Below are 25,272 nucleotides of genomic sequence, written 5' to 3' on the forward strand. Positions count from 1 at the left end.
ACTGGGAAACATTTTGTCTGTTGTATGTGACATTGGTGCTGTGGAGTAACCCTTTGTAGCATATGCACTTGAAGCCCTTTATCTGATGGAGGCAATGGATGTGAATGTACAAGATTTCTCTTTATCAACAGCACAAATTTGGGAGATGGTTGGAAAGGGGCTCTCAGCCTGTAACCATAGAACCCAGCAATATAAAATCGTCAGATTAGGGAACACAGCCTCATCCACATTGTAACCACCAATTGGGTTAACCAGACCCAGAATCAAAAAGTGTCCTCTATGGGAAATGAGCCTTCAAGGAAAGAGCATGGTCTTCCATGACTAGTAGAAACCTATCACAGATGGGTTAGAAATTACAGACTTATAAGTGGGCTTAACTCAAGGTTAGAAGACCTCATGATGGGAATCAGGAAGTATTACCCCAGATCATGTGAGGTGCCAGCCATCTGCTTAATCCACAATTACAGGGAGACAGCCTAGCATTACGAATTAGTCTCTGATGGGAAAGTATATTGGCTGGACTTCAGCCAGTATCAAGGCATTCTTAGAAAGATGAGCCTATGAGAGATCTTTGTGTATCTTTAGAATGTGAAGATTAAGAAGAAAGACTGTTACCAGACCAAGTAACAAATTGCTATGAGCCAGTAGATGCTTTTCCGCTCTTCTCAGTACTGGTACAAAAATCCCTTCTGGCTGGGCTATAGCACAGTATATTGCAAAGGAAGAAGTTTTCAAAGGCTCTGATGAGTGTGTGGGGTACTCACTGAGGTCCATGTGCAAAAAGGAAAGGATGATGCACCAACCACTTACCATCTAGCTGGGCCTCTGGTCACAGAGTAAAGAAAAAAGGCAGTGTAACAAAGGATTTAGGGCCCATGGATGACCCCAAGAAATGCTGAAGCAAAATAAATCAGGAAGAGAAACAATCCCCAAATGGCAGCATCTAAACAGAGACAAGGTCAAAGTGCTGAATTTAGATTCTTCACCCAAGCAAAGGAGCTTGACCTTAACCACTGCTCCTAGAGAGTTGTCGCTCCGGAGACAAGCATTGCCAATGCAACAGGAAAATGTCCGCATTTCCACAGATCTTTAGAATAAGTGTTTTCACACGCTTTATTTCATTTATCACTTCAGTCCTGTTTTAAAGTTGAGAAATGGGTTTCCTGAGGTTTTATGACTAGCCCAAACTCATTTGACTAGTAAATAGCAAAGTCAGTTCTTGAACAACCTGGTGTTCTAATTGCAAGTTCAGTGCTTTTTCCATTACATTAAGCTCCTTTCTACCCCTGATATAGGAAACCCTGGTGGCATAGTGGTTAAGTGCTACGGCTGCTAACCAAAGGGTCAGCAGTTTGAATCTGCCAGGCTCTCCTTGGAAACTCTGTGGGGCAGTTCTACTCTGTCCTGTAGTCACGACTATGAGTCGGAATCGACGGCACTGGGTTTGTTTTTTTCTACCCCTGATGTTCTAGTAAGTGCTAAGCCATTAACACCTGTAAACGCAGAGTGGTAGCCTGATACCAAGGATCTCTCCTTGGCCTACCAAAACTTCTGTCTCTGCCTGGAGACAAACAAGACCCATAGGCCAGATGGAGAAGGGCACCCCTGACCTTCTCCATCATGATTCCCATCTGTGATTTTTTCTTCCCAGGAGCCCTCACAGGCTCTGCTGGTTAAGGGGACTAGGATAGCTAGCTCAATATTTGAACTCGGAAGCTGCCGGTTTCTTTTGCTGTTTCCTTCTCTGATTAAAACCCTCCAGTGGTTCGCATTTGAAAAGGTAGATAAGAGAACAGGTTTCAGAGTCAGGAAAACTTAGATTTGAATCCAAGCACTATTAATTATTTGCTGCCTTATCTTCTCTGAACCTCTGCTTCCTCATCCGTAAGTGGTAATTAAAAATAACTGTATTTTAGTCTTGTGAGAATTAAATTAGGTAAAATATATTTAGTGCCAAATATAGCACCAGGAGGTTCCTGGGTGGTACAAACGATTTGCGCTCAACTACTAACCTAAAGTTTGGTGGTTCGAACCCACCCAGCAGCACCACAGAAGAAGGCCTGGTAATCTGCCAAGAGGATTATAGCTTATAGCCAAGAAAACCCTATGGAGCGTTCTACACTATAGCACAAGGAGTCACCGTGAATCAGAATCAGCTTGAGGGTAATGGGTTTGTTTGTTGTAATAGCATCAGGCCCTTAGTAGGTACATAATAAATGGTAGTTATTGTTGCCTACCAGAATAATGGTTCAGACATTTTAGCAAGGCATTCAAGGCTTCTCATGGTATGACCCCTCCTACCACCTTATCCTCCAGCAAGCCTGGGCCATTGGCCATTCCCCTAATGCAACAGATTCCTTCAGTTCCCTGTGCTGTTGCCTTCTGGGCTCATGGGGGAGGGCACAAGGCCATGCCTCGAAAGGATGAAGGGCTCTTCAGAACTTGCTGTCCCTCCTCTGCCCCCATGGAAAGAGAGTCGATTCATAGCAGAAATCAATTTGAGAGCATGTCCTGTGAGAAAGGGGACCTGGGAGCTGAAGAGCAAGATTACACTGTACACATGAAAGATCTGGAGGGCAACTTGACAACTGAGCTGGCTAATTCTTACCTTTTACTGATGAGACACGAGAGAAACATAGCACTTTTTCTGGAGAGCAGCCAAGAACTTAGCAAAGAAGTAGGAAATAAATGGGAAAGAGGTGGCCCAATTGGGTCCCAATTAAAGTGGACCAGTGTATGCTTAGTATGTGGACTTATCCTCATAATATTAAGAGTCCATTTTTAAATCTGATAAAGTTTCACTAATTAGCTAGGCAATGAATCCAAAAATCTGAATTTATAGATATTAAGGAAATTCTGATTATACACTTAATAGCAAAGACTAGCAAGGTGTCTAATCTAATGATTATATTTAAATACTTTGTAACAAAACACCTGAATTATTTCCAAAATAGTTTGCCTGAATTAAAATGCTTGAAGAGCTTGTCCTCTTAGTTTGGTAAAACATCTTCCTGGCAAACTTGTTGACCTTGACAATGGCTTAAACAACCCTTGTAGGTGTGGGTTTGGGAGAGGTGCTTTGGCTTAGCCCATGTGTAAATTATGATATATTTTAATTAATGGGGACTAAATTGTTGAGATTTTTCCTAACTCTGTGACTGTCATCAGTACTTCTTCCCTTTCAAATGGCAGTTTTCAAATCAGTGCTAAATCTATGTTAACATGACTGTCTTAGTCACCTGGTGCTGCTGTAACAGAAACACCACAAGTGGATGGCTTTAACAAAGAGAAACGTATTTCTTCCCAGTAAAGTAGGCTAAAGTCCAAATTCAGGACGTCAGCTCCAGGGGAAAGCTTTCTGTCTCTGTCAGCCTTCTCATTAGTCTTTCTCCAGACTAGGAGCTTCTCCACTCAGGGACCCCATGTCCAAAGGACACGCTCTGCTCCCAGCACTGCTTTCTTGGTGGTATGAGGTCCCCCTGTATCTCTGCTCGCTTTTCTCTTTTATATCTCAAGAGAGAGCCTCAAGACACAATCCAATCTTGTAGATTGGGTTCCTTCTCACTAACACAACTGCTGCCCGTCCTCCCTCATTAACATCGTAGAGGCAGAATTTACGGCATATAAGAAAATCACACAATACTGGTGTCATGGATTGAGTTGTATCCCCTCAAAAATATGTGTCAACTTGGTTAGGCCATGATTCCTGGTATTGCGTGATTTTCCTATATGTTCTAAATCCTACCTCTATGATGTTAATGAGGGAGGACGGGCAGCAGTTGTGTTAGTGAGGCAGGATTCAATCTACAGGATTGGATTGTGTCTTGAGGCAATCTCTTGAGATATAAAAGATAGAAGCGAGCAGAGAGACAGGGGAACCTCATACCACCAAGAAACCAGCACCAGGAGCAGAGCACATCCTTCGGACACGGAGTCCCTGTGCCTGAGAAGCTCCTTGACCATGGGAAGATTGAGGACAAGGACCTTCTTCTAGAGCCCACAAGAGAGAGAAAGCCTTCTCCTGGAGCTGACTTTAACCTACTAGACTGTGAGAAAATAAATTTCTCTTTGCTAAAGCCATTCACTTGTGGTATTTCTGTTATGGCAGCACTAGATGACTAAGACAACTGGGAATCATGGCCCAGGCAAACTGATATACACATTTTGGGGGGGACATAATTCAACCCATGACAGTCACCGAGGATGGGTGTTTTCCTGCAACCATCAAAACCGTAAGTGTTCAGTGGCTCATCTGCAGTAGGAGACCTGTCTGAAAAATGTACAGAGCAGTGACTAGGCTGTGTTTCACTTTTGGCCTCTGCTAGCTTGCTCTCCACGGCTCAGATATGTGGGAGTCAGAATAGGACAAATAACCCCACCCCCAGTACACTGACATTCACAATCAACTCTTAAGACCAGAATGTAATCCTCAAGGAACCCCATTTTCCAAGACAAGGGCAACACACAGACACACAGAATCACCAAAACTTCCCTTTGTTCCATAGTGTGATATTTTACTATGATTCAGGGAGAAAATTAATTCTAGACAGCAAATTCTGTCATTTTTCCTAGTGTGTGGGAGGGGCAAGAACTACTGGGTCTTCTTGGTAGATTGGTACCTGTGAGCATGACCCCTGGGAATCCATTCAGCTGCTGCTGGGATATAAAGGTATCTGAATTAAGGACCTGGGCTGTGCAGAAGGTTAAAGCCTGGAGTGTGTGATCCTAGACGACCTTCCCTTCTCATGCATGGGACTCCCAGCCTGTCCCCTCATTTTAGGGATATGGAAGATCCTTCCATGGTTTTTCTTCAAGAGAAGTATACCCTGGGGAAACAAGGGCAACCTATGTAGTTGTCTTGGTAACTTTTTCAATCACATGATTCTTTTTTTCCCCGTGGCAGTTCTCATAGCTTACAATTTTACTTGTTTGTTTGCTTACTTAAGGCCTGTCTTCTCTACTAAAAAAAATATTCCAAGAGGTTAGGGGCCGCACTTGTTCACTACCATGTATCCAGCACCTAGCCCAGTGCCTGACATATGGTCAGCAGTTGCCATCGAGGTGATTCTGACTCATGGAGACCCCATGTATGCAGAGTATGCAGAGTAGACCTGCTCCATAGGGTTTTCAAGGCATGATCTTTCAAAAGCAGATCATCAGGCTTGCCTTCTGAGGCACCTCTGGATGGGTTTGAACCACCAACCTTTCAGCTAGTAGTCTAGTGCTTAACCATTGGCACCACCTAGCATATATCAGGTAGCCACCTGACATATGGTAAGGACTCCATAAATGCTTGTTATATGAATGAATGAAGGTATGTTTGGCTGACCTACCATGTGTCCAGTCTTGTGTGGGAGAAGACACTAAGGGGAAGATATCTCTGCCCTCGGAACACTTGGAGGTTATCACATTAGGATTTAAGATTTATAAGGCCTTGGGTTTAGTTCTTGAATCACCATTCATTTGGCATTTACGGTGCAAATTAGTACAATTTTGAATATAGGATCATTTACTGAGTAAAATGGTCATTAGAAGTCTTTGAACTTAAGAGAAAAAAGTAACCTTCATAGAAACCAGCACTTTTACTTCAGAAGACCTCTTTCTCATTCTCCAGGCCCCTCTTCCTACCCCCCAGTAACCGAGAACCAAAACCTGGACTTGGGGCACTTCACAGAAGCAACCCAGGACAAGAATCATGAGATTTAGGTTCGCCACTGGCACTGCACTCACTCACCCCGTGATCTTATGCAAGGCACTTCTTCCTGGGACCTCAGTTTCCTCTGCAGTTAAGTGGATTTTGAGGGTCTTCTCAAGCTCAAAAATTCTGTGAGCTGTTGAAAGAGGCTTGACCTAACATCTGCTGGTGCGGAGGCTTAGGTTATGAGCAAGAGCTCCTAGCATCATACAGACTCAGATTCAAGTCCCCAGCTGTACTAACCCTTGCACTCCCTTAACCTCTGTAAACCTCATCTGTGAAATAGCTGTGTCAGAGAGGAATTAGGAGGTTTAAATAAAGAATTGCACTGAAAGTACTTAGCATAGAGTCTAGCCCAGAGCAAATATTCAAAAAAAGCTAGCTATCATTATTTCTGTCTCAGAAGTATTTATGGTTCTGACTTCTTTTTCAGGTTATTAAGCCTTGCCAATAGAGCTAGGATGGATTTTCTTCAAGTTGCACAGTAAATAGCTCAAAACGGGCAGCCAGTCATTTATTTTCTCAAATGGGATCTTTTTGTGTAACGTCAGGACCTGTGTAGACAAATGCCCTCCTCTGCCCCCCCGACCTTTATTTAGAGATGGTTTTGTAGTATTTCTCATCTGCACAGTTCAAAGATGTCAGAGTAGCCTTCTCAGAATGGCTGTGTGTGCTTCTTTAAACAAAACCCTTCACATGCATAAATACTCTACTGTGACTTGAGATGTCTTTCCCACAAGATATAGTTTTTGGTCCAGACTCTTACTTCCTCTAATCTGGTTTCTAATAAATTCACAGGAAACAGAGTTGCCAAAAGACTGCTAAGGAAATGAGAGTGAAAGACTAAGATTAGACAACTGCAATTAAACTGTTGAAATAAATTGCAATACCTGAAATAATATCCCATTAGACACAGTTTCACCAGTGCTTACAGAGGCCTTTGCTCTTGCAGGTTGAAGAGGTAGGTTTGGAGCAAATGGTACGTGGGCTCCGTAAGTGCCAAGGCTGTGGGCATGGTCCCCTGGGCCTGTGCTTCTCTGACTTCCTGTCATTGTAGGGCCTGTTTTCTCCCTGAAGTTTTCTGACCGTCTTCCTTCTCTCCACCTTTTTCCTGACCGCTTTCTGATTGGATCCTCCATAGGAATGCTTTGGGGTAAATATCTTCTTTAGTTTTAACGTAAAAAAAACATGGGAGGAGTGGGTTGGAGGAGGGAGGAAGCATGGTGGGGAGGGGGAGAAGCTGGCTCGTTGAGAAAGGAGTGGTGAGTTGATAAGAATGGTGAGTTTTCATTCATATCCATGAAATCAAAGATTAAGAGTTGCCAAGCCTTCTTGGGAAAACAATCATTCTTATTGGTTTGGGTATCTATTTGGCTTACTTGTTGCATCTTCTAGATAGGTAGGTAGATGAGCCTAATAAAATAGAAGAGTTTATAAAATATACCAAAACCCTTGGATGCAAAAGATCATATAAATGCAATATTTTTTGATGGGCTATATTCAAATCTAGGGTCGAATAAAAGAAATTTGTAGGTCACGGCCTATAGCCCTTAAGAGAATCTTAAAATTAAGATTCTGGGCAAAGTCAGCATTCCTTGGATTAAATTAAATGTCTTCCTACCTTAAATCCTGTGAAGGACTAGAAGGACTTTTATCTCCCTGACTGGCAATGGGCGTGGCAGGAAGGGTGGAGTGAAAAGCAGACCTTGTAGTTCCCACCTGACATTCTGGATCCCACTTCCTTGGATTGTTGGTGTAAGGGTGATAGGGGCCACCACGATGAAAGAACCAGAGCCTGAGCTCACTGCTTAGTCTCATTTTCCACCATCTGTGTGTTTTACAAATTGCAATTGTTTGAATTGAACGCAAAGATCTCAGGGGATGAGCAGGGTGGAAAGAAACATGCAGGTTGGTTTATTTCATTCCTAAAAATAAAAAGACAAAGGCATTTTCTCTATTAGGAGCAAACATTTCCAAGAGGCTGAATAGGGAGGGACATCAGGCATAGGGCAGGAATGCAGCTGGGCCCGTCCAGCCATGTGGCTCCCTGGAGCCTGTGCTAAGTGCAGAGCTTGTCTGAAATGGGAAGGGGCTCTGTGGGAAGGCTCAGCGACACAGAGATAATTGGGGTGTGAGCCAAGGCCCGGGTGAGAAGCCTGCATGACATGCTTTCTCTGGTACAGGCAGCGCAGCCTGGCGAGGGTGTCCCGTCCCCCACTGCCCTTCCTTACCTTGCTCCCCCCGCACTGATGACTTGTGCAGAGGTGGCAAACACAGAGCCAAAGAAAGTGCTAGGTAAAGTCGCTAATGAGACTTGCTCTCGACAGTGGGTTCTTATTCAAGAAGTATCATTTGAGACCCTCCTACTGGAAGAGCACTTGACTAGGCACAGTGGGGATCTAAAGTTCCCTGTTCTGTCTGATCTTCCATATTCATTTTCCCAGCATGGGTGATGAACAGCATTAGACTAGCTATTAGCAAGACAAGTGTTTGTTAATGTATGGGCATGTGTGCCTGTGTGTGCATGAACATGTGTGTGCTATAATCCTCTGTGTGTGTGTGCGCATGTGTGCAGGGGGTAGGGGTGGTGCATACACACCAGGGAGTGATTTCAGAATTTCCCTGTGGTCTTTTTTGTGGAGTCTCCCTGAAGAAGATGTCTACACTGAACCAATTTATGGCCTCTAGCCTACATCTCTCCCCTTTTACCCAGTTGTCATTAATACAGCAGCAGAAATGTCACTTTTATTTCTCCCCCAAGTTCTAATGTTCCCCTGGGGGCCTCTCCCCTGCAGAACAAACAAAGGGCGGGACATCAAGACCATCAAGTCTCTGCGGGTGCTCCGAGTTCTGAGGCCACTGAAAACCATCAAGCGCCTGCCCAAGCTCAAGGTAATATTTTCAGAATTTCTTCCTATCAAATCCCCTTCTCCTGCCTTCTTTCTTTAGCCCTGGCTGGCCTGCTTTTGGAGAATTAGGACTAGGAGCATTCCTTTTTTTTACTCATATCTCACATGAGGACGTCATCGTCTTGAGCTAAGGGTCTTAGTTTCAAAGGAAAACAACCAACAGCCCAAGAAATCTATAAGGGGACCTTTGCCTCTTGAGTCCACACCCAGGTGGTATTTTACATGCTCTGGTTATGACATGCCTTCCAGAAAGAACCCTGGTGGCTTTGTCCTGGATCCTCCTGTGTCATTAAGGTGAACCCAGCACACCAAAAATGAAACAACAGGAACCTTCTGTATGAGTTAGGGTCTACACGCTAGATTAGTCAGGTAACCTGGGATATTTACGGTTCTCATAATTTTAGAATTAGAAAGGATCTCCTATCCTTGACCCTTTATATTTTGGGCAAACAGATAGGTCAGTAACATGCCCAAGAACACAGTCCATTTGGGGCAGAAGCAGAGAAGAAATGGGAAGGAAGCTAACGTGAATTAAGTTTTTCCTGTTACCTTCACCTGAGCATTAATAGTCTCCTCACTGCCTGTCCAGTGTTCTCCCCGCCCAACCCCAGTGGGCTTCCCCTCCCTGAGGCTTCCTGCCTCTCAGGGGCAGTGTGCTTTACTATTGGAGTCGGGATGGCTAGCAGGTTGAACCCACCCACTCTCTTACACAGATACACGTACACACACAGAGGCACCATATATTGCTGTTAATGCAAGTTGGGACTTAAGGGGAGAAATGTTCTTCCACCTTGAATTCCTATGAATGGAAGACAGCCACTACCAGGGAGAGGGCCAGGGCACTCGGTTCACAGCCCTGCAGTCCTCCTGCTGCCCAGGCCACACAACAAGCCAAGCAAGCCTCAGCACCAGACCTAGGATCCATCTTCATGTGCTACACCAGGATCCTTTCCAGGAAGCAGATTTAATTACCCACCTGCAGTTGCATGGAACAGTACTTCTCAAAGTGGAGATTGCAGACACCTACATCAGGATAACCTAGGATGCTTCTTAAAATGCAGATTCCTTGCCCTACCCCAGACCAACAAACCCAGGCTCTCTGAGGAAGGGTCTTGGAATGTACCTTTTACACAGATTCCCTGAGTGACTCTGAGTATATTCCATTTGAGAACCCCTGTTGACGTGAAAAGAACCCACTTGAGTACCAAGCCCAGCTCTGGGACTTAGGAGCCATGTGGTACAAAGCAAATTACTTATTCTTTGACCTTCTTTGAGTTGGAAAATAAAGATGCTTTGTAACCCACACATTTGTGGTGTGGACAGCATAAGCTGACATGAGTGGTCTCTCTGAGAAAATCCTATAGTTTTTCTGGTGTGCCTGGGCCTGATCTCCCAAGACTGCCACAGACCATAAGGCTGGTGGGAGGTGGGGGGTAGGGGGGTGGGGGACATCATGACCCAGACTCTCCCCTTGCTTCTCATTTCCCAGAAAATTTCCCATTGAGTTCTCATTACCGCTGGTATCCCCCACCCAACACTGGAATCTGGGTACTACTTCCCCTTCAGCCCTTAGGCTCTGCAGAGAAGAGGCTAAACAAAGTTCGTCAAAGGCTGGGTACCACAGGAAACTCACTTCTCTGAATTGGCTGAGACATGGCTTCCTCTCAGAGTCCACAGCCCTGGCCAGAGGCTGGACTCCTGAGGAGAAACATTCCATATCCTCCCTGATTACCTTCCTGCGACTGCTCTGCCTGCCCTTCCTGGAGAAGGCACCTCGCCACAGCCCCAGGCAATCTTCCACACATATTGTCCATCACGACCCTCCCCACCTGATACTCATTCCTTCCTTCCTCACCGCCCCCCGCCCAGCAGGATGTGGGCAAGATGCCTGGGGTCCTAGGCATTGCTGTTTGCTGCAGCCCAAGCTCCAGGGGTATGGTCTCATCTGAACTGAGTGGCATACAGACACCTTGTTGAGATTAATTAGCAGCCTGGAGAAGGCGACCCCAACCTTGGTTAATTCCATTAAATTAGAAAGTGCTGGTTCCTCTCTCTGCAGCTCAGTAACTTAAGGGAAACGTAGGTGGCTCTGATGATTCCACAAGGCTGCGTGTCACTCACATTCCCTGCAGTGGTGAACTAATTAAACCGGCAATCCTTCACCCAGCACTGCAAAGAAGCAACTACACAAATGGGCACCACCGTGGGACCGGACGCTCCTGTGAGCTAAAAACCTAGAAAATAACCTAAAAATGTGCTTGAAATATGTTGAATTCCCTTGTAACTCCTCACAGCTTAGAGCCTAGAATGGAGGTCTCTGGAGATCCAGCGCCTGTTAAGTGATGTCTAAGTTCCTGACTCTGTCCCTCCAGTCTTCCATCTCTGAGAGGAGATATCAGTCCCTGCCCACACCCCCTCTGTTGAATCTTCATCCCAAATAGCAGCCAGTTTTAATCTAGAGAACCTTTACCTGAAGTGCTTAGCAACTGAAGCACATGTATGAACTTATTACAAAATATTAAAATGAAGATAATAGTTCATTATCACTCCCTGATCCATTTGGAAAGCTAAAGAAAAAAAGAATACATATTGAGTATACCAGTCAAATCTAAGAATGTCATCCAACAGATGGAAGGTCAAGGACAAGCTATTTAATTTCTCTGAGTCTCCTTCCTTTTCCTCACTTGTAAAATGAAGGAAATGGGCTAAATGATCTCAAAGACTCCTGTCTTCTTCAGGCTTCTGTGTTTCACACCAAGTGGAGTGCCCCCGCTCAGAATCCCACAAGGGACCTCCTCAGGTGCCTGATGCAGTCTGGTCTTTACTGCTTTGGTGTTGTTTTCAGATTCAGAACATGTGTTTTCCTCCCCAGGTGGTGGGTTCTCACAGCCACAGCCAGGTGGGACACCAGGTCTTAATCCCATGAGCATCACTGCTTAGGAGGGTGGTATCTTCTGAGGTACCTTCTCAGTGGGGCTGGGTGGTGGGGCATGGCTCCACCTCAGCTCCAGGAAGACGCACAGGCCATCAAAGGAACTCACACACAGGCTCTGCTTATGTCCACAGGCTGTCTTTGACTGTGTGGTGACCTCTTTGAAGAATGTCTTCAACATACTCATTGTCTACAAGCTCTTCATGTTCATCTTTGCTGTCATCGCAGTTCAGCTCTTCAAAGGAAAGTTCTTTTATTGCACAGACAGTTCCAAGGACACAGAGAAGGAGTGCATGTAAGTGGCACCAGCCCTCACTCACTTTTCGCTCGCGTACGTCCTGGTGAGGCCACTCCACCCTCCGTGTGCCTGCTCTTTCTCTTTCTTCTGTCTTACATACCCCCATTCCTCTTTTCTCTATCTTACGTACCTCCGTTCCTCTTTTAGGTAAAAGAGAAAATAGGAAATCTGTAAACTTTTATTGAGCCCCTCTCTTGTGTCAGACTTAGTACCAGCCATGTTTTATTTAATTTATCATTCTAAATCCTTATTACGATCTTATGAGGTTGGTTTTATTTGCATATCACACGTGTGGAAACAGGCTCAGGAAGGTTGAGCAACTCAACTCAAAATTACACAGCTGACTAGTTAAAGGGTTAGGATTTAATCCCATGTCTGTTGGATGCCAAATCCCATTTTTATTCCATGATGCACTGCCTTTAATAAAACTCCTTCCTAGCATTTGTCTGTTGGTCATTATTACCCCACAGAATTAAAATCCACAGAATTTCCTTTCTCTTCCACGAGCTATAGTGAAAAGGTCCTATTTTATTTCTACTCTGGTTTTAGAGGCAACTATGTAGATCATGAGAAAAACAAGATGGAGGTGAAGGGCCGGGAATGGAAGCGCCATGAATTCCACTATGACAACATCATCTGGGCCCTGCTGACCCTCTTCACTGTCTCCACAGGGGAAGGATGGCCTCAGTGAGTGATGGCTTTTAGTTGGCACGTTTTTCTGTGAGCTTGGGGATGGGACCACGTGATTGCCTTGAGAAGCTGATTCAGACTGAACAAGGCTAGCCCTTTGTTATTGTACTGGGAAAAGTAAGTGGTTATGAGTGAGTGAAATAGGCAGGAGAGAAGAAGAATGGAAATCCTTAAGGCAAAAATCAAGAGAGAGAAGACAAGGCAGAGGCAATATTTGAAACTCTCAATGTTCCAGGCAGTTATTGAGGTGCTGAATAGAGCCATCTGACTCCTATAGGATAAATGAGTTTTCAAGTTTTCAACAGCTCTCTGCCCCTTAGGAGAGCAAGAGGAGGTGAGTCTCTGGGAGGTGTTTTAACAGATTTATCTTCAAGGTTGGCCTGAACCTGAGAGCCTGAGGACCTAGGGTTAAGGATGAGCTGGCAGAATCCAAAAACACTTCCTGTGATCATGCCTTTTATGAATAAGGCAGCAGAATGCAATTTCCTTTGCTGCCTAGAGCTGAAGACTAATCTTTCAGAGACTTGGCAATTACTAAAATACCACTTCTGGTGGCAGTATACTTGAGTTGGTGGCAACATGCCAAACGGTAATCCAGGAGTCCTTTGGTATTGGGCATGGCAACCTAAACTATAAAATAGCGTCACTCCGTTGCTTAGGAGTTGGATGCATGATGGAACGGGGCTAGAAAGAGCAGAGGGTCTTCACCAACTTGGTTATGGACCCCCTAAATTAATGGGAAGATATGCAAAGTCGGGGCAGTCAGATTAAAAAAAAAAATACTGTAAAACCTGCGAAAGCCAGAGCCCGTGTAAGGCACAAACCTGTCAGAGAAGGAAAATTCAAATATTTTCCACTAATAGAGAGTAAGAGAAAAGTGGTAAGACTGCACCCTGTCAAAGGTGGAAGATTTGCGAGCCCCAGAAAAGCAAGGCAATCCCCTCAAGTTCCAGCTCTCCCAGGTTTTACTGTATTAGTACACATGACTTCTAGTGAAACTTTCAGTAAGAGCTACTGTCAAAACTGCCATCCACCATCTGTGCCCCCTCGTTTTGTCCCCACAGGGTTTTACAGCATTCCGTAGATGTGACAGAGGAAGACCGAGGCCCAAGTCGCAGCAACCGCATGGAGATGTCCATCTTTTATGTGGTCTACTTTGTGGTCTTCCCATTCTTCTTTGTCAATATCTTTGTGGCCCTCATCATCATCACCTTCCAGGAGCAAGGGGACAAGATGATGGAGGAGTGCAGCCTGGAAAAGAATGAGGTAACAAGAGGTGGTCTAGGGTGTAGGACAGCAGGCCCCAGAAGGGAGGCTTGGACCAGCAGTATTAGGAAGACTGAATTTTCTTGACTTTTTAAAGAAGTAGAGATAGAAGATGGAGAAAATTAATTATTCAGTCATTAAATAAACATTTTTTAACACCTGCTCTGTGTGAGGTGCAGAAAGCTGGAAGGTACGGAGGTGTTTAAGGCACAGTCTCTGCATTTTATGCGGCATATCGCCTAGAAGTTGGGGTAAAAATACATGCCAAGATTATAACATTAAGACATCTGCTTACTTGACTGTGTCCCTCGATAGCATGTATTTGCTTTAAGGGCAGGGATATGTCTTACTTATCACTGCTTTTCTAGCAAAAGCATGGTTCTGGCACACTGTAGGCTATTAGTGTACCAGTAGTTTTTTTTTGGGCAATGGGGTAGTTTTTTTTCAGAACCCAACTGAACTAGAAATTGTTGTTGTGTGCTATCGAATGGAATCCAACTCATAGCAACATTATATGACAGATAAGAACTGCCCCACAGGGTTTTCTAGGCTATAATCTTTACAGGAGCAGATCAGCAGGTCTTTTGTCCTGCAGAGCCACTGGTAGGTTTAAACCACCAACTTCTCAGTTAGCAGCCAAGTGCTTGACCGTTGCACTGTGGGAGCTCCTTTAGAAATTCTTAAGGACTGTAAAATAAAGTGCTCTAGATTTTTACTTCCGACTAAGGACATGGGGAAGGCTTCCTGCCTAAACATCTCAGCCACATGCTGTGTCAAAGGAAATTATAAATAACCATGAAGCCCTTCCCCAACGTGACAAACCCTCCTCCCCAGTTCTATGCATTCATTTAAGGTAACATCTCTCCTGTAGGTTTGTCCAGATAATTCCTGTTGCCATTTTTACTTAATGCTTGTCCAAACCTTGCCCTTTTGTTCACCATCCTCTTCTTCTAACCATCAGAGAGCACACCAGTGTGCATGGTTCAGAGAATGTCAGCTTGGACTAATAACCCTGCCTTTCCTGCAGAGGGCGTGCATCGACTTTGCCATCAGTGCCAAACCTCTCACCCGCTACATGCCACAGAACAGGCACACCTTCCAGTACCGCGTCTGGCACTTTGTAGTGTCTCCATCCTTCGAGTACACCATCATGGCCATGATTGCCCTGAACACTGTCGTGCTGATGATGAAGGTAAGAGGGTGACTGTGAGATGTTAGGGCAGGCTGAACTCTGTGACTGTCCTTCACCCTGCAGTTGGGTATGCCCCAAGACACTGGGAAAACACTCCAACTTACCAATCCATTGTCTGCTCACCTAGTTTTCCATTGTGGAGTCTCATTTTCATCTTATCTTGTTCAATAGCCCAGCCTCTGGTTCTCTTGGGGTCCACTGGTCAAAATACAATGAAACAGATGGTAGCAGTCCAGTAGCTTCCAAGACCACAGCTAGTAATGGGAGGCAGATTAAGACAGGGATAGTACGTATCAGGACGTAAAGATAATGATGTGACTCGAAAGGTATGTTGGAACATTAAAAGAAAAAAAAAAGTTGCCATTGAGTTGGTTTCGACTCATGGCAAGTCCGTGTGTGTCAGAGTAGAACTGTGCTCCCCTAGGGTTTACAATCATTGATTTTTTGGAAGTAGATTGTCAGGCCTTTCTTTGCAGGTACCTTTGGGTGGGATCGAACTGCCAGCCTTTCAATTAGTAGTCAAGCACGTAACCAACTGTGCTACCCAGGGATTCCCATATACTATAAAAACTCATTGCTGTAGAGTCGATTCCAACTCCTAGTGACCCCATAGAATAGAATAGAACAGCCCCATAGGGTTTCCAAGGTGATGAGTCTTTATGGAAGCAGACTGCCACATCTTTCTCCTGAAGAGCCGCTGGTGGGTTCAAATCGCTGACTTTTCAGTTAGCAGCCAAGTGCTTAACAACTGTGCCACCAGGGCTCCTAGACCCTACTAAATGACAAAGCAACTAACTAAGTGGTCTGGGTGGGACATGGCACGATGTTTTCCTTAGTTTTCTTTTGCTTTGTTTACTATACGGGATATGTAGTTCTTCCCTCCAGCACACAGTGTCCCTCCCTCCTCCCACACCACTCACCAGAGTGTCCCACAAGGGCAGGGATGAGGGATGGCCAGCCTCAGTGATATGTATCACCCCCTCACCTTAAGGCTTTGATTCTCTTTCTTTCCCATTTTCTCGGCAGTACTATTCTGCTCCCTGTACCTATGAACTGGCTCTCAAGTACCTGAATATTGCCTTCACCATGGTGTTTTCCCTGGAATGTGTCCTAAAGATCATCGCTTTTGGCTTCTTGGTATGTCACTGAAATCTATCCCAGCCTTAGGCCTGTCTGCCCTGCATTTTGGGTGCATTCCCAGCCTTTGTTGGAAGGAGGGTGGTTACTGCTATTTCAGAAAAGGTTCACACACCTGCTCACTTAATTGTGGGCTCGTTCTGACTGCTGAATAAACTGCCATAGAGACAGGATGATGTATAAGGGCGTTAGGAGAGAGGGCAAAGGAATCCACATCCCCAGCTTCCTACTTGTCTAGGCATCAGCCCAGGTCCTCTCCAATTCTGTCAGCAGTCAGGGTGTGATAGTCTGGGTTTTACTAGAACTGCAATTGGTGTGCAGATAAAGAGGAAAACAAGGATCATACTAATAAAGTGCTTACTGGTAAAACGTGGAAGAATTTTATAACTCATAGGAAAATATCTGTCCCTCTTAACCTTATCTGTCCCTTGTTGGGTGCTGTCAAGTTGATTTTCCACTCATAAGGACCCCATATGACAGAGCAGAACTGTCCCATAGGATTTTCCTAGGCTGTAATCTTTACAGGAGCAGATTGCCAGGTGTTTCTCCTCTGGACCCCCTGGGTGAGTTCGAATGGCCACCTTTTGGTTAGCAGTTGAGTGCTTAACTGTTGTGCCACCAGGGCTCCTTAGCCTCAAACATAGCCCATAATAAATTTTGCCTGCCATCCTCTTCCCATTTGTTACATAAAGAGTAATTTCTGCTGTCAAAAATAAATGTTTATTACTTAAGCTTACAAAGGCCTTTAATGCACGCATGTGTGCTTGTGTGTGCGTGCACGTGCACGTGTGTGTGTAAGTGTGTGTGTGATGGCTTTCTGGAACTGGGTTTTGGAAGGGTTGGAGATGAATTTTTCTGTCATGAGCCCTCTTACTTCTCCTCGACTACTCATCGTAATTGTTTGGCAAATCCTTGCATCTGCTCTCTAGACTGTTAAGGAAACCTAACCCTTTGCTTCATTGTCCTATAAACAAAATAACCCCCCACTCGATCCAGCACGCACAGTGCCATCAGTGGGATGCAGATAAACCCACTTGACAGCTGTTTCACACTTACTTAGAGTGTGAGCTACACTTTCCGGTTATGTGTGTACATGGCTTTCCCTGCAAGAAGAGCTTTGCTGATGATCTGAGTAAGTTATTTGTCTGGTAGCAGCTTTAACAGGGGCTCTGAGTTCGGCTTGGTAATTGTAAATGTTGACTGTGGGGGTTACTTCTTGCCTCCTAATGGTTCTTTTGAAACTCATTTATTTGATATTTTTGGGTGGAGAGTTGAAGGGAACCCATTGCAGGTAACTGCATTGTTATTTGTTTGACTCCCTTTTGAGTGCTTTGAGTCTTGAGGAAATAAAAAAGGAAAAATAAACTACCACCAACAAAGATGCCTTTATAATAGAGTCTAGCCCTAAGCAGCGTGAACTGAAAGAGAGGGAAAAGCCAGCGCCACAACAGGGAAAGTGTTTCTATGCATCTTGACGTTGTTGGTGACTTGACCCCCCAACTATGTGTGTAATTATGGTGAATGGTGAATACATACTTATAGGCTTAACTAGATGATTTGGCCTGAAACCTGCCTCTTTCTAACCCTCACCCCCGTATTTTCATTCAAGGTCTCGAGGCATTTTCACGCTATAAAAGGCATGTTAGTCTCAAATAAGTCATTGATCTAATGCCCCAATACACACGATTTTATAAGATTTTTTTTCAATGACTCTATGAAGTTGGCATGACAGATAGCAGCATTATCATTATTGTTATTAGTATTATTTAAAATGAGAAACTGGAAGTTCAGAAAAATTACATCGCTTTTTAAAAATTCTACAGCAAAAGGCAGTAGGATTGGAAAGCAGAGAGGGATTAAAAAGGGAAGAGAGAGGGAAAAAAAAAGGAAATGAGTAACATACATTGGTTGCCTGTTGTTGTTGTTGTTAGGTGCTGTTGAGTCAGTTCCAACTCATAGCAACCCTATGCACAACAGAATGAAACACTGCCCAGTCCTGCGCCATCCTTACAATCGTTGTTATGCTTGAGCTCATTGTTGCAGCCACTGTGTCAATCCACCTCATTGAGGGTCTTCCTCTTTTCCGCTGACCCTGTACTCTGCCAAGCATGATGTCCTTCTCCAGGGACTGATCCCTCCTGACAACATGTCCAAAGTATGTAAGATGCAGTCTCACCATCCTTGCCTCTAAGGCATTCTGGCTGTACTTCTTTCAAGACAGATTTGTTCGTTCTCTTGGCAGTCCATGGGATATTCAATATTCTTCACCAACACCACAATTCAAAGGCATCAATTCTTCTTCGGTCTTCCTTATTCATTGTCCAGCTTTCACATGCATATGATGTGGTTGAAAATACCATGGCTTGGGTCAGGTGCACCTTAGTCTTCAGGGTGACATCTTTGCTCTTCAACACTTTGAAAAAGGTCCTTTGCAGCACATTTACCCAATGCAATGCGTCTTTTGATTTCTTGACTGCTGCTTCCATGACTGTTGATTGTGGATCCAAGTAAAGTGAAATCCTTGACAACTTCAGTCTTTTCTGCGTTTATCATGATGTTGCTTATTGGTCCAGTTGTGAGGATTTTTGTTTTCTTTATGTTGAGGTGCAATCCATACTGAAGGCTGTGGTCTTTGATCTTCATTAGTAAGTGTTTCAAGTCCTCTTCAGTTTCAGCAAGCAAGGTTGTGTCATCTGCATAACGCAGGTTGTTAATGAGCCTTCCTCCAATCCTGATGCCCTGTTCTTCTTCATATAGTCCAGCTTCTCGTATTGTTTGCTCAGCATACAGATTAAATAGGTATGGTGAAAGAATACAACCCTGACGCACACCTTTCCTGACTTTAAACCAATCAGTATCCCCTTGTTCTGTCCGAACAACTGCATCTTGATCTACGTAAAGGTTGCCTATTAAATGTCAAATGCTTTATGTACTATTCATTTCATCTTCATAGCAACTGTATTAGATAGGCATTATTTGATTTTATGGATGAGCTGGGGCTCGGAAAGGTTGAATAATTTGCCCAAGGTTAATAAAAGACAGGGCCAGGATTCAGACCCAGATATATCTGACTTCAAAGAGCACACTCTTGCCACCTTAATCTATTTTTCTGTACTACACTATGCTATCCTGTGCCACACTGTATTGTCAAACTTCCTCACCTGAATTCTAGGGCTTCTGGTCCTCTAGGATCTAGACCTGTGTTGTCTCTATTACATGTGGACCCATCCAAGAATTAATTAGAAAGCTTACCTCAGGTGGGGCAGTAGGAGGGAGCACCCTGAGAATTGAAGAACAGAGACTCAAGTTGGCTCCACTACTGATGGACTGGGTATTCTGATGGAAAGTGAGTGTATGAGGTCGTGGGGCATGTGGCTTTAGAATCGGACAGACCTGTCTGAGCCTCAGTTGTCTCATACTTAAAATGAGGATAACAAGAGCTGATAGGCTGGTTGTGTGTATCCAATTAGATGATACACATAGGGAGTCCAGGCCTGATTAGGTGCTAGACTGTTATGTACATTAAATTTAATTCCTCTCTCCCTCTATTCCTTTTCTCACTCTATCACACATTTCTCCCCACCCTTCTTGCCAGTTCTACCACTTAATACTTTGTGAACATAGGGTATTTATCACTACCTATCTATCCTGGTGGCATAGTGGTTAAGTGCTGTGGCTGCTAACCAAAAGATCAGCAGTTCGAATCTACCAGGCGCTCCTTGGAAACTCTATGGGGCAGTTCTACTCTGTCTTATACGGTTGCTATGAGTCGAAATTGACTCGATGGCAGTGGGTTTGGTTTTTTTTTATCTATAGGATCTGTGGGAGGATTAAATGAGTTGAAAGCATGCCAGAGGCCTGGCCCATGTCTAGCATATATAGTAGGGATTCAGTAATGCTAGTTCTCCTGTAAAGCCGTTGTAACACTAGGACCCCATGCAGGGTTCTGAGAGTCTCTTATAAGAGGTGCTGCCCATGTGCAAGCAGGTGACTTTTTGGAGACCTGAGTATCCTGTTTGTTTTAAGGAATATAGTCCAAGGTCTGTGCTCCCCTGAGCCTGGGAGATGGGAGCACAGCCCACTCTCTCCTGTTAAGCAGAGTGTTATCTGATTGCTAGATTTTTCAGGTCCTTTATTTGTCCTCCATTTCCTTCAACTCTTTCATTTTATCACTGTTTCTTTATACTTTATTTCATTACACCTCCTCTCAAGGTGTAACAGAGCAGAGAGAGAGAGGAAAGACGAAGTCGATCCATCCTTTTGCCAATCAGTTGGTTTGAAAAGACTCAGTGGAATTAGAAGGAGATTTTTGGCACATCTGTGACCTTCAGTCACTTATGATCTCTCTGACTTTTGCTGATGGCTCAAAGTCAGAACTGTATTTTCATAGAGTCACATGATGCAATAGAGATAAAAATTACAGCTGTAGAAAATGCTAGAGTAACATTGTAAATATTTTTGTTGTCTTGTAGGTGACAGTGGTGATCTCTCTTTTGGACTTCATAATGTTCTTGGCCACAAATCTCTTTCTTACCTATGAGCTTTTTAGTGACATATTTAAAAACACAGTCTTCAAGTAGTAATGGAACTGCTTTTCAAAAGAGAAATTACCAAATTAGTAAAGGAGAAATAGCATGTTTGGTTAGAAATAGGAAAGTGAAGCCAAAGTTAGAATGAACTGGTGCGTGAATTGACAAGTTTTAATTCCGAGTGACAAAGTTATGTAATGAAAGATGTCTATTCTCCTTTTACTGTTTTTTTTTTTTTTCCTTTTCCTGTTGTTTCCATGGCTGGATTCACTTGGCAGAACTATTTCCGAGACACCTGGAATATCTTTGACTTCATCACCGTGATTGGCAGTATCACAGAAATTATCCTGACAGACAGCAAGGTGAGTGGCTTATGGGTCCCTTTTCTATAAACGTGGTCCTGAAGTAGCATTTCAAGAATCCTCTGTACGTTCTGCCCCTTTTTAAGCCATCACACCAATATGTACCCCTCTGAGCGTGGAGAGTTGGCCTCCACACTCCTGAGCGTCAGCCAGGGAATGCGAACATAGCAATGGCGCTGGATTTCATGGAAGGCTTTCTTTCATGTGCATGACTCAGAAAGCAGACGTCTAATGGGGTGAGTGGAATAGAGGGTGTCCAAGAGGTCTAGTGGGCACAGGGCTCTGCTAGATGCTTTGGGAGATACAAAAGAGGCACCAAATCTTTGCTCTGCAAATTCTTAAAGCTGGATTGTTTCCCTAAATTGAGGACCTGGAGAACTCATCATAATTCCTTTTGAATATTGGAGGGCTGTCATGTGCTGGAGGGATTACTGGGTTTGCTCTTTTTGGCATTTTGGTGCGGAGTTAGGACCACTTGATAGAAGAACAGGGAGGCTGGATTGGTATAATGTGTGCAGTGGATATTTCCCTCGGCCCTTCTACCTGGTAGCGGGCTGGCTGGGAGAGCTTTGAGAGATGGACCTCACTGACTAGTCAGCTGCAGCTGGTGTTACCAAAGAAAGGCAGAGACTGTGTCCAATTTTATGATCTGAAAGAGGGATATGTACGCAAATACTAGTGCTTAGATTTTTCTAAATGATTGTAATGTCACTAGCAGTGTTTCCTTTTGGTCCACCAGCTGGTCAACACCAGTGGCTTCAATATGAGCTTCCTGAAGCTCTTCCGAGCTGCCCGCCTCATAAAGCTTCTGCGGCAGGGCTACACCATACGTATTTTACTTTGGACCTTCGTGCAGTCCTTTAAGGTAAGAGACACCAGCTCATCCTCTCTGAGGACTGAGTGGCCCTGTCATAACAGACAGCACAGCCAAGGAACACGTGTCACTTGGCATCATTGCTCAGGTCCTTCTCTAGGAAGTTGAAAGCCAGTAGAATGGGTGTTTGTCAAAGCATCGGATAAATACAGCCGCTCTCAGTTACAGCACAGGAGTCCCTGGGTGGTGTAACGGTTAATGCACTCGGCTGCTAACTGAAAGGTTGGAGGTTCGAGTCTACCCAGAGATTCCTTCAAAGAAAGACCTGCTGATCTACTTCTGAAAAATCAGCCATTGAAAACCCTATGGAGCACAGTTCTACTCTGACACACATAAGGTTGTCATGAGTCAGAATCAACTCGGCGGCAGCTAGTTTGATTTTTAGTTGATTCCAGCAGTCAGAATCGACTCACTGGCAACTAACAACAACAACATGACACAGCTCTGCCAGGTAATGATCAGCTTATGTCTACAGGATACAATTTTATTCTAGAAAAATACCTTGACTTTGTAACTCCGGTATCCTCTCTGTCCTCTGTGGCAGGGGTATGTTTTACGAGGGACACCTCCCCTAGGTGTTACAAATTGCCCTGAGCAATCCTTTTCGTGTAAAGAGCCAGTCACGTGTGGTCAGATGTCCTCTGCACTTCACAGACCTTGTCACTGGTTTTATTTCGTGTAACAGTTTTCCAAAGGAGTCCTTGAGTTGCATTTCGTAGGAAGATGACTCATACCCATCCCACCCACATGTCTTCATCAGTGTCTGTTTCCTGAGCCACTGAATGTGTGGCATGCTAGTGGTCACCCCTATGTCCTACAGACAAGTAGGGGTGACTGGCAAGCTTAATACTGTGGGCTTCTTTTGAACAGTCTCATGCTGTCATACAGAGATATATGTGTCATAAATATAAGATAAAATTGACACTGGGGCCCATTTAAATGGTGGAGATTCCCAGTAAAGAAGTTTTCCAAACGTATTTTAAATATCTTCAGGTTCTAGCAAATATAATTAGTTTTTAAGGTTTAGGAGGCCTAAGTGCTGTTCAAATGCCTGCTACTTTGCTCTCTTATTAAAAAAAAAAAAGAGTTTATCAGTGAATGTGTTTTAAAAATAAATTTGAAGAACTGAAGTGATTCAAAGATGAAAAATTATGAGTTCACAAAATTGCTTTATTTCAATTATTTGCATATTTTAATTAGAAATTAAACTAAAGAAGGCAAGCCAGAGAATTTGTGGTTTCTTGTCGTTGGGAAGGGAGTTCACCCACTGTTGTTACTGATGTACTTCTTTGTCAAGGGCCTGGGAGCTGAGACCGTGAAACCAATTTTAAGGATGTTCAGGATCCCAGGAAGCCCCCTGACATTGTTAACATGTCCAGAGAAATTTTGGGCAGGGTAACTCCCACAAAGGCCTCCATGAAAACTCATTTTTCCAAAGCTACATGTCAGAGGAGAAATATGAAATCTTAACAAGATCTTACCATCTGGTCTCAGGCGAATTGGGATTTAAAAAATGCTCTTAAAACCTTTAGAGACCTACCCATAAGCTATTGTTAGTGAGTCTCTTAAGAAATATGTGTCAGCCTGTCATACTATCATGATCACCAATTCTCTGTGAAACTGCGTGCCATCAAGGGCAAAGAAAAGGGTGTCAACAATTGATAGACAAATTGTCGGCTTGTTGCAGTAAATAATACAGAGAATTAGGAAGACAAGTGAATCTGCCTCTGGCGACATTATAGACAGGTATTTTCTTTTTCAGAACAGCTGTGGGACACAGTATAGAAGTTGTTTTCTTAAAATTTACTTAACAAAGCCTGCCCCCTGCAAAGGAAACCCTGGTGGCATGGTGGTTAAGTGCTACGGCTGCTAACCAAGATGTCGGCAGTTCAAATCCACCAGGCGCTCCTTGGAAACTCTATGGGGCAGTTCTACTTTGTCCTTTAGGGTCGCTATGAGCCGGAATCAACTCAACGGCAGTGGGTTTTTTTTTTTTTTTTTGGCTTTGGCTTTGGCCCCTGCAAATGCATAGCAGAGAGCCACACAATACAAACAGCTTTGCTATTGCCTATACCTACTCCACCCAGCCCTGAGCATCACCCACTTCTCTACCACTGGACTCTAAGCAGAGTTCTTCCCTCTCTTCCCTTATTTTGTGTTAGAATTTATAACATGACAAGAAAAGACAGTGGAATGAGTCTTTGATCTTCTCTCTGAAGCTGAGGTTAGGGGGTTGTGAACTAGGGACTGGAGACATTGGAATGGAGAAGGTAGAACAAGGGAAGGAAGTAACTGGTGGAAGGTAGCAGCAATCCAGATGGCAAGAAACTCTACCTCCCTCCGCACACCTTTCAGCAGAGGGAGTATTCGTATCACTTCTCGAAATACAGCTGGTCCTCTTCATGGATCTTGGGGATCAGCACTTCATTGGAGAACTGGTTCTCCCACCAGCTTACAGTTGCATTTGAATATTATCCTTTTTTCAAGTTGTAAATAAATTCCTAGGGCTCTTCACTTAGCTGCCTCTGTTGATAAGCTCTGCCCAAGTTATAAAGCCTAAAACCTTTGGTGGTTCGGTGGTAGAAGTTTCACTTTCCATGTAGGAGACGCAGGTTTGATTCCTGACCAATAAGCCACATGCACAGCCACCGCCTGTCTGTCATTGGAGGTTTGTGTGTTGCTGTGGTGCTGAACAGGTTTCAGTGGAGCTTCCAGACCACAGTGGACTAGGAAAAAATCCTGGGGATCTACTTCCAAAAATCCGCCAGTGAAAACCTTATCGATCACAGTGACCTGATCTGCAACCATTCGTGGTGGCGGTGCAGGACTGGGCAGCATTTTGTCCCATTGTGCACAGGGTTGCCGTGGTCTGGGGCCAACTCAAAGGCGGCTAACAACACCACCACCCAAGTCAGAGGCTAGAGATTCATAGTCACATTATCAGCCAGGGAGCTCACTAGATGGTAAAGAAGAAGGATTTCCATGTCAGCACTGAGATGACCCCAGAATTTTAGTGGCCAATCCTCATCCCAGATCCAAACTGCCCTATGTCTACTTCCTTCCCCAACGACCAATGGCAGTTCCTTGCCTTATATCTCCTTTACCTGCCCTCACCCCCCATAATCGAACTGTTATTTTCCCAAAGTGACAGTAAGCTTGCACAGTATGGAATTTTGTGCCATATGGAATCATGGAATTTTATGGTGGCTAATTTTAAAGCAGGCTTTTTGGAATTTTTCATGACACCTAATGGAATGTCAGGAGGCTTAAACATTGGACAATGGTGTTGCCTAAAAGTCTGAGAGAATGAAGGAGCCTTCCAGAAACCAACGAACCAATGAGACCCCAGCCATTTCACTTTGTTTCCAGATTCTCCATCATGGGCTTT

At 44.2% G+C, this 25,272-nt stretch overlaps 1 protein-coding gene across 1 annotated transcript in view; it reads left to right on the forward strand.

Moving 5' to 3' along the window:
- The window catches only part of LOC126066847 (voltage-dependent R-type calcium channel subunit alpha-1E), a 360,842-nt gene that overhangs the window by 299,129 nt on the left and 36,441 nt on the right, over positions 1–25,272 (forward strand). The window contains exons 26-33 of the mRNA XM_049868254.1: positions 8,491–8,587; positions 11,671–11,831; positions 12,384–12,521; positions 13,589–13,790; positions 14,818–14,982; positions 16,009–16,119; positions 20,927–21,010; positions 21,750–21,875. Of these exons, the coding sequence (XP_049724211.1) occupies positions 8,491–8,587; positions 11,671–11,831; positions 12,384–12,521; positions 13,589–13,790; positions 14,818–14,982; positions 16,009–16,119; positions 20,927–21,010; positions 21,750–21,875 (1,084 nt within the window). The remainder of the gene's footprint in view (positions 1–8,490; positions 8,588–11,670; positions 11,832–12,383; positions 12,522–13,588; positions 13,791–14,817; positions 14,983–16,008; positions 16,120–20,926; positions 21,011–21,749; positions 21,876–25,272) is intronic.

The sequence above is a fragment of the Elephas maximus genome, chromosome 24, assembly GCF_024166365.1.
Source record: "Elephas maximus indicus isolate mEleMax1 chromosome 24, mEleMax1 primary haplotype, whole genome shotgun sequence".
Taxonomy (NCBI): domain Eukaryota; kingdom Metazoa; phylum Chordata; class Mammalia; order Proboscidea; family Elephantidae; genus Elephas; species Elephas maximus.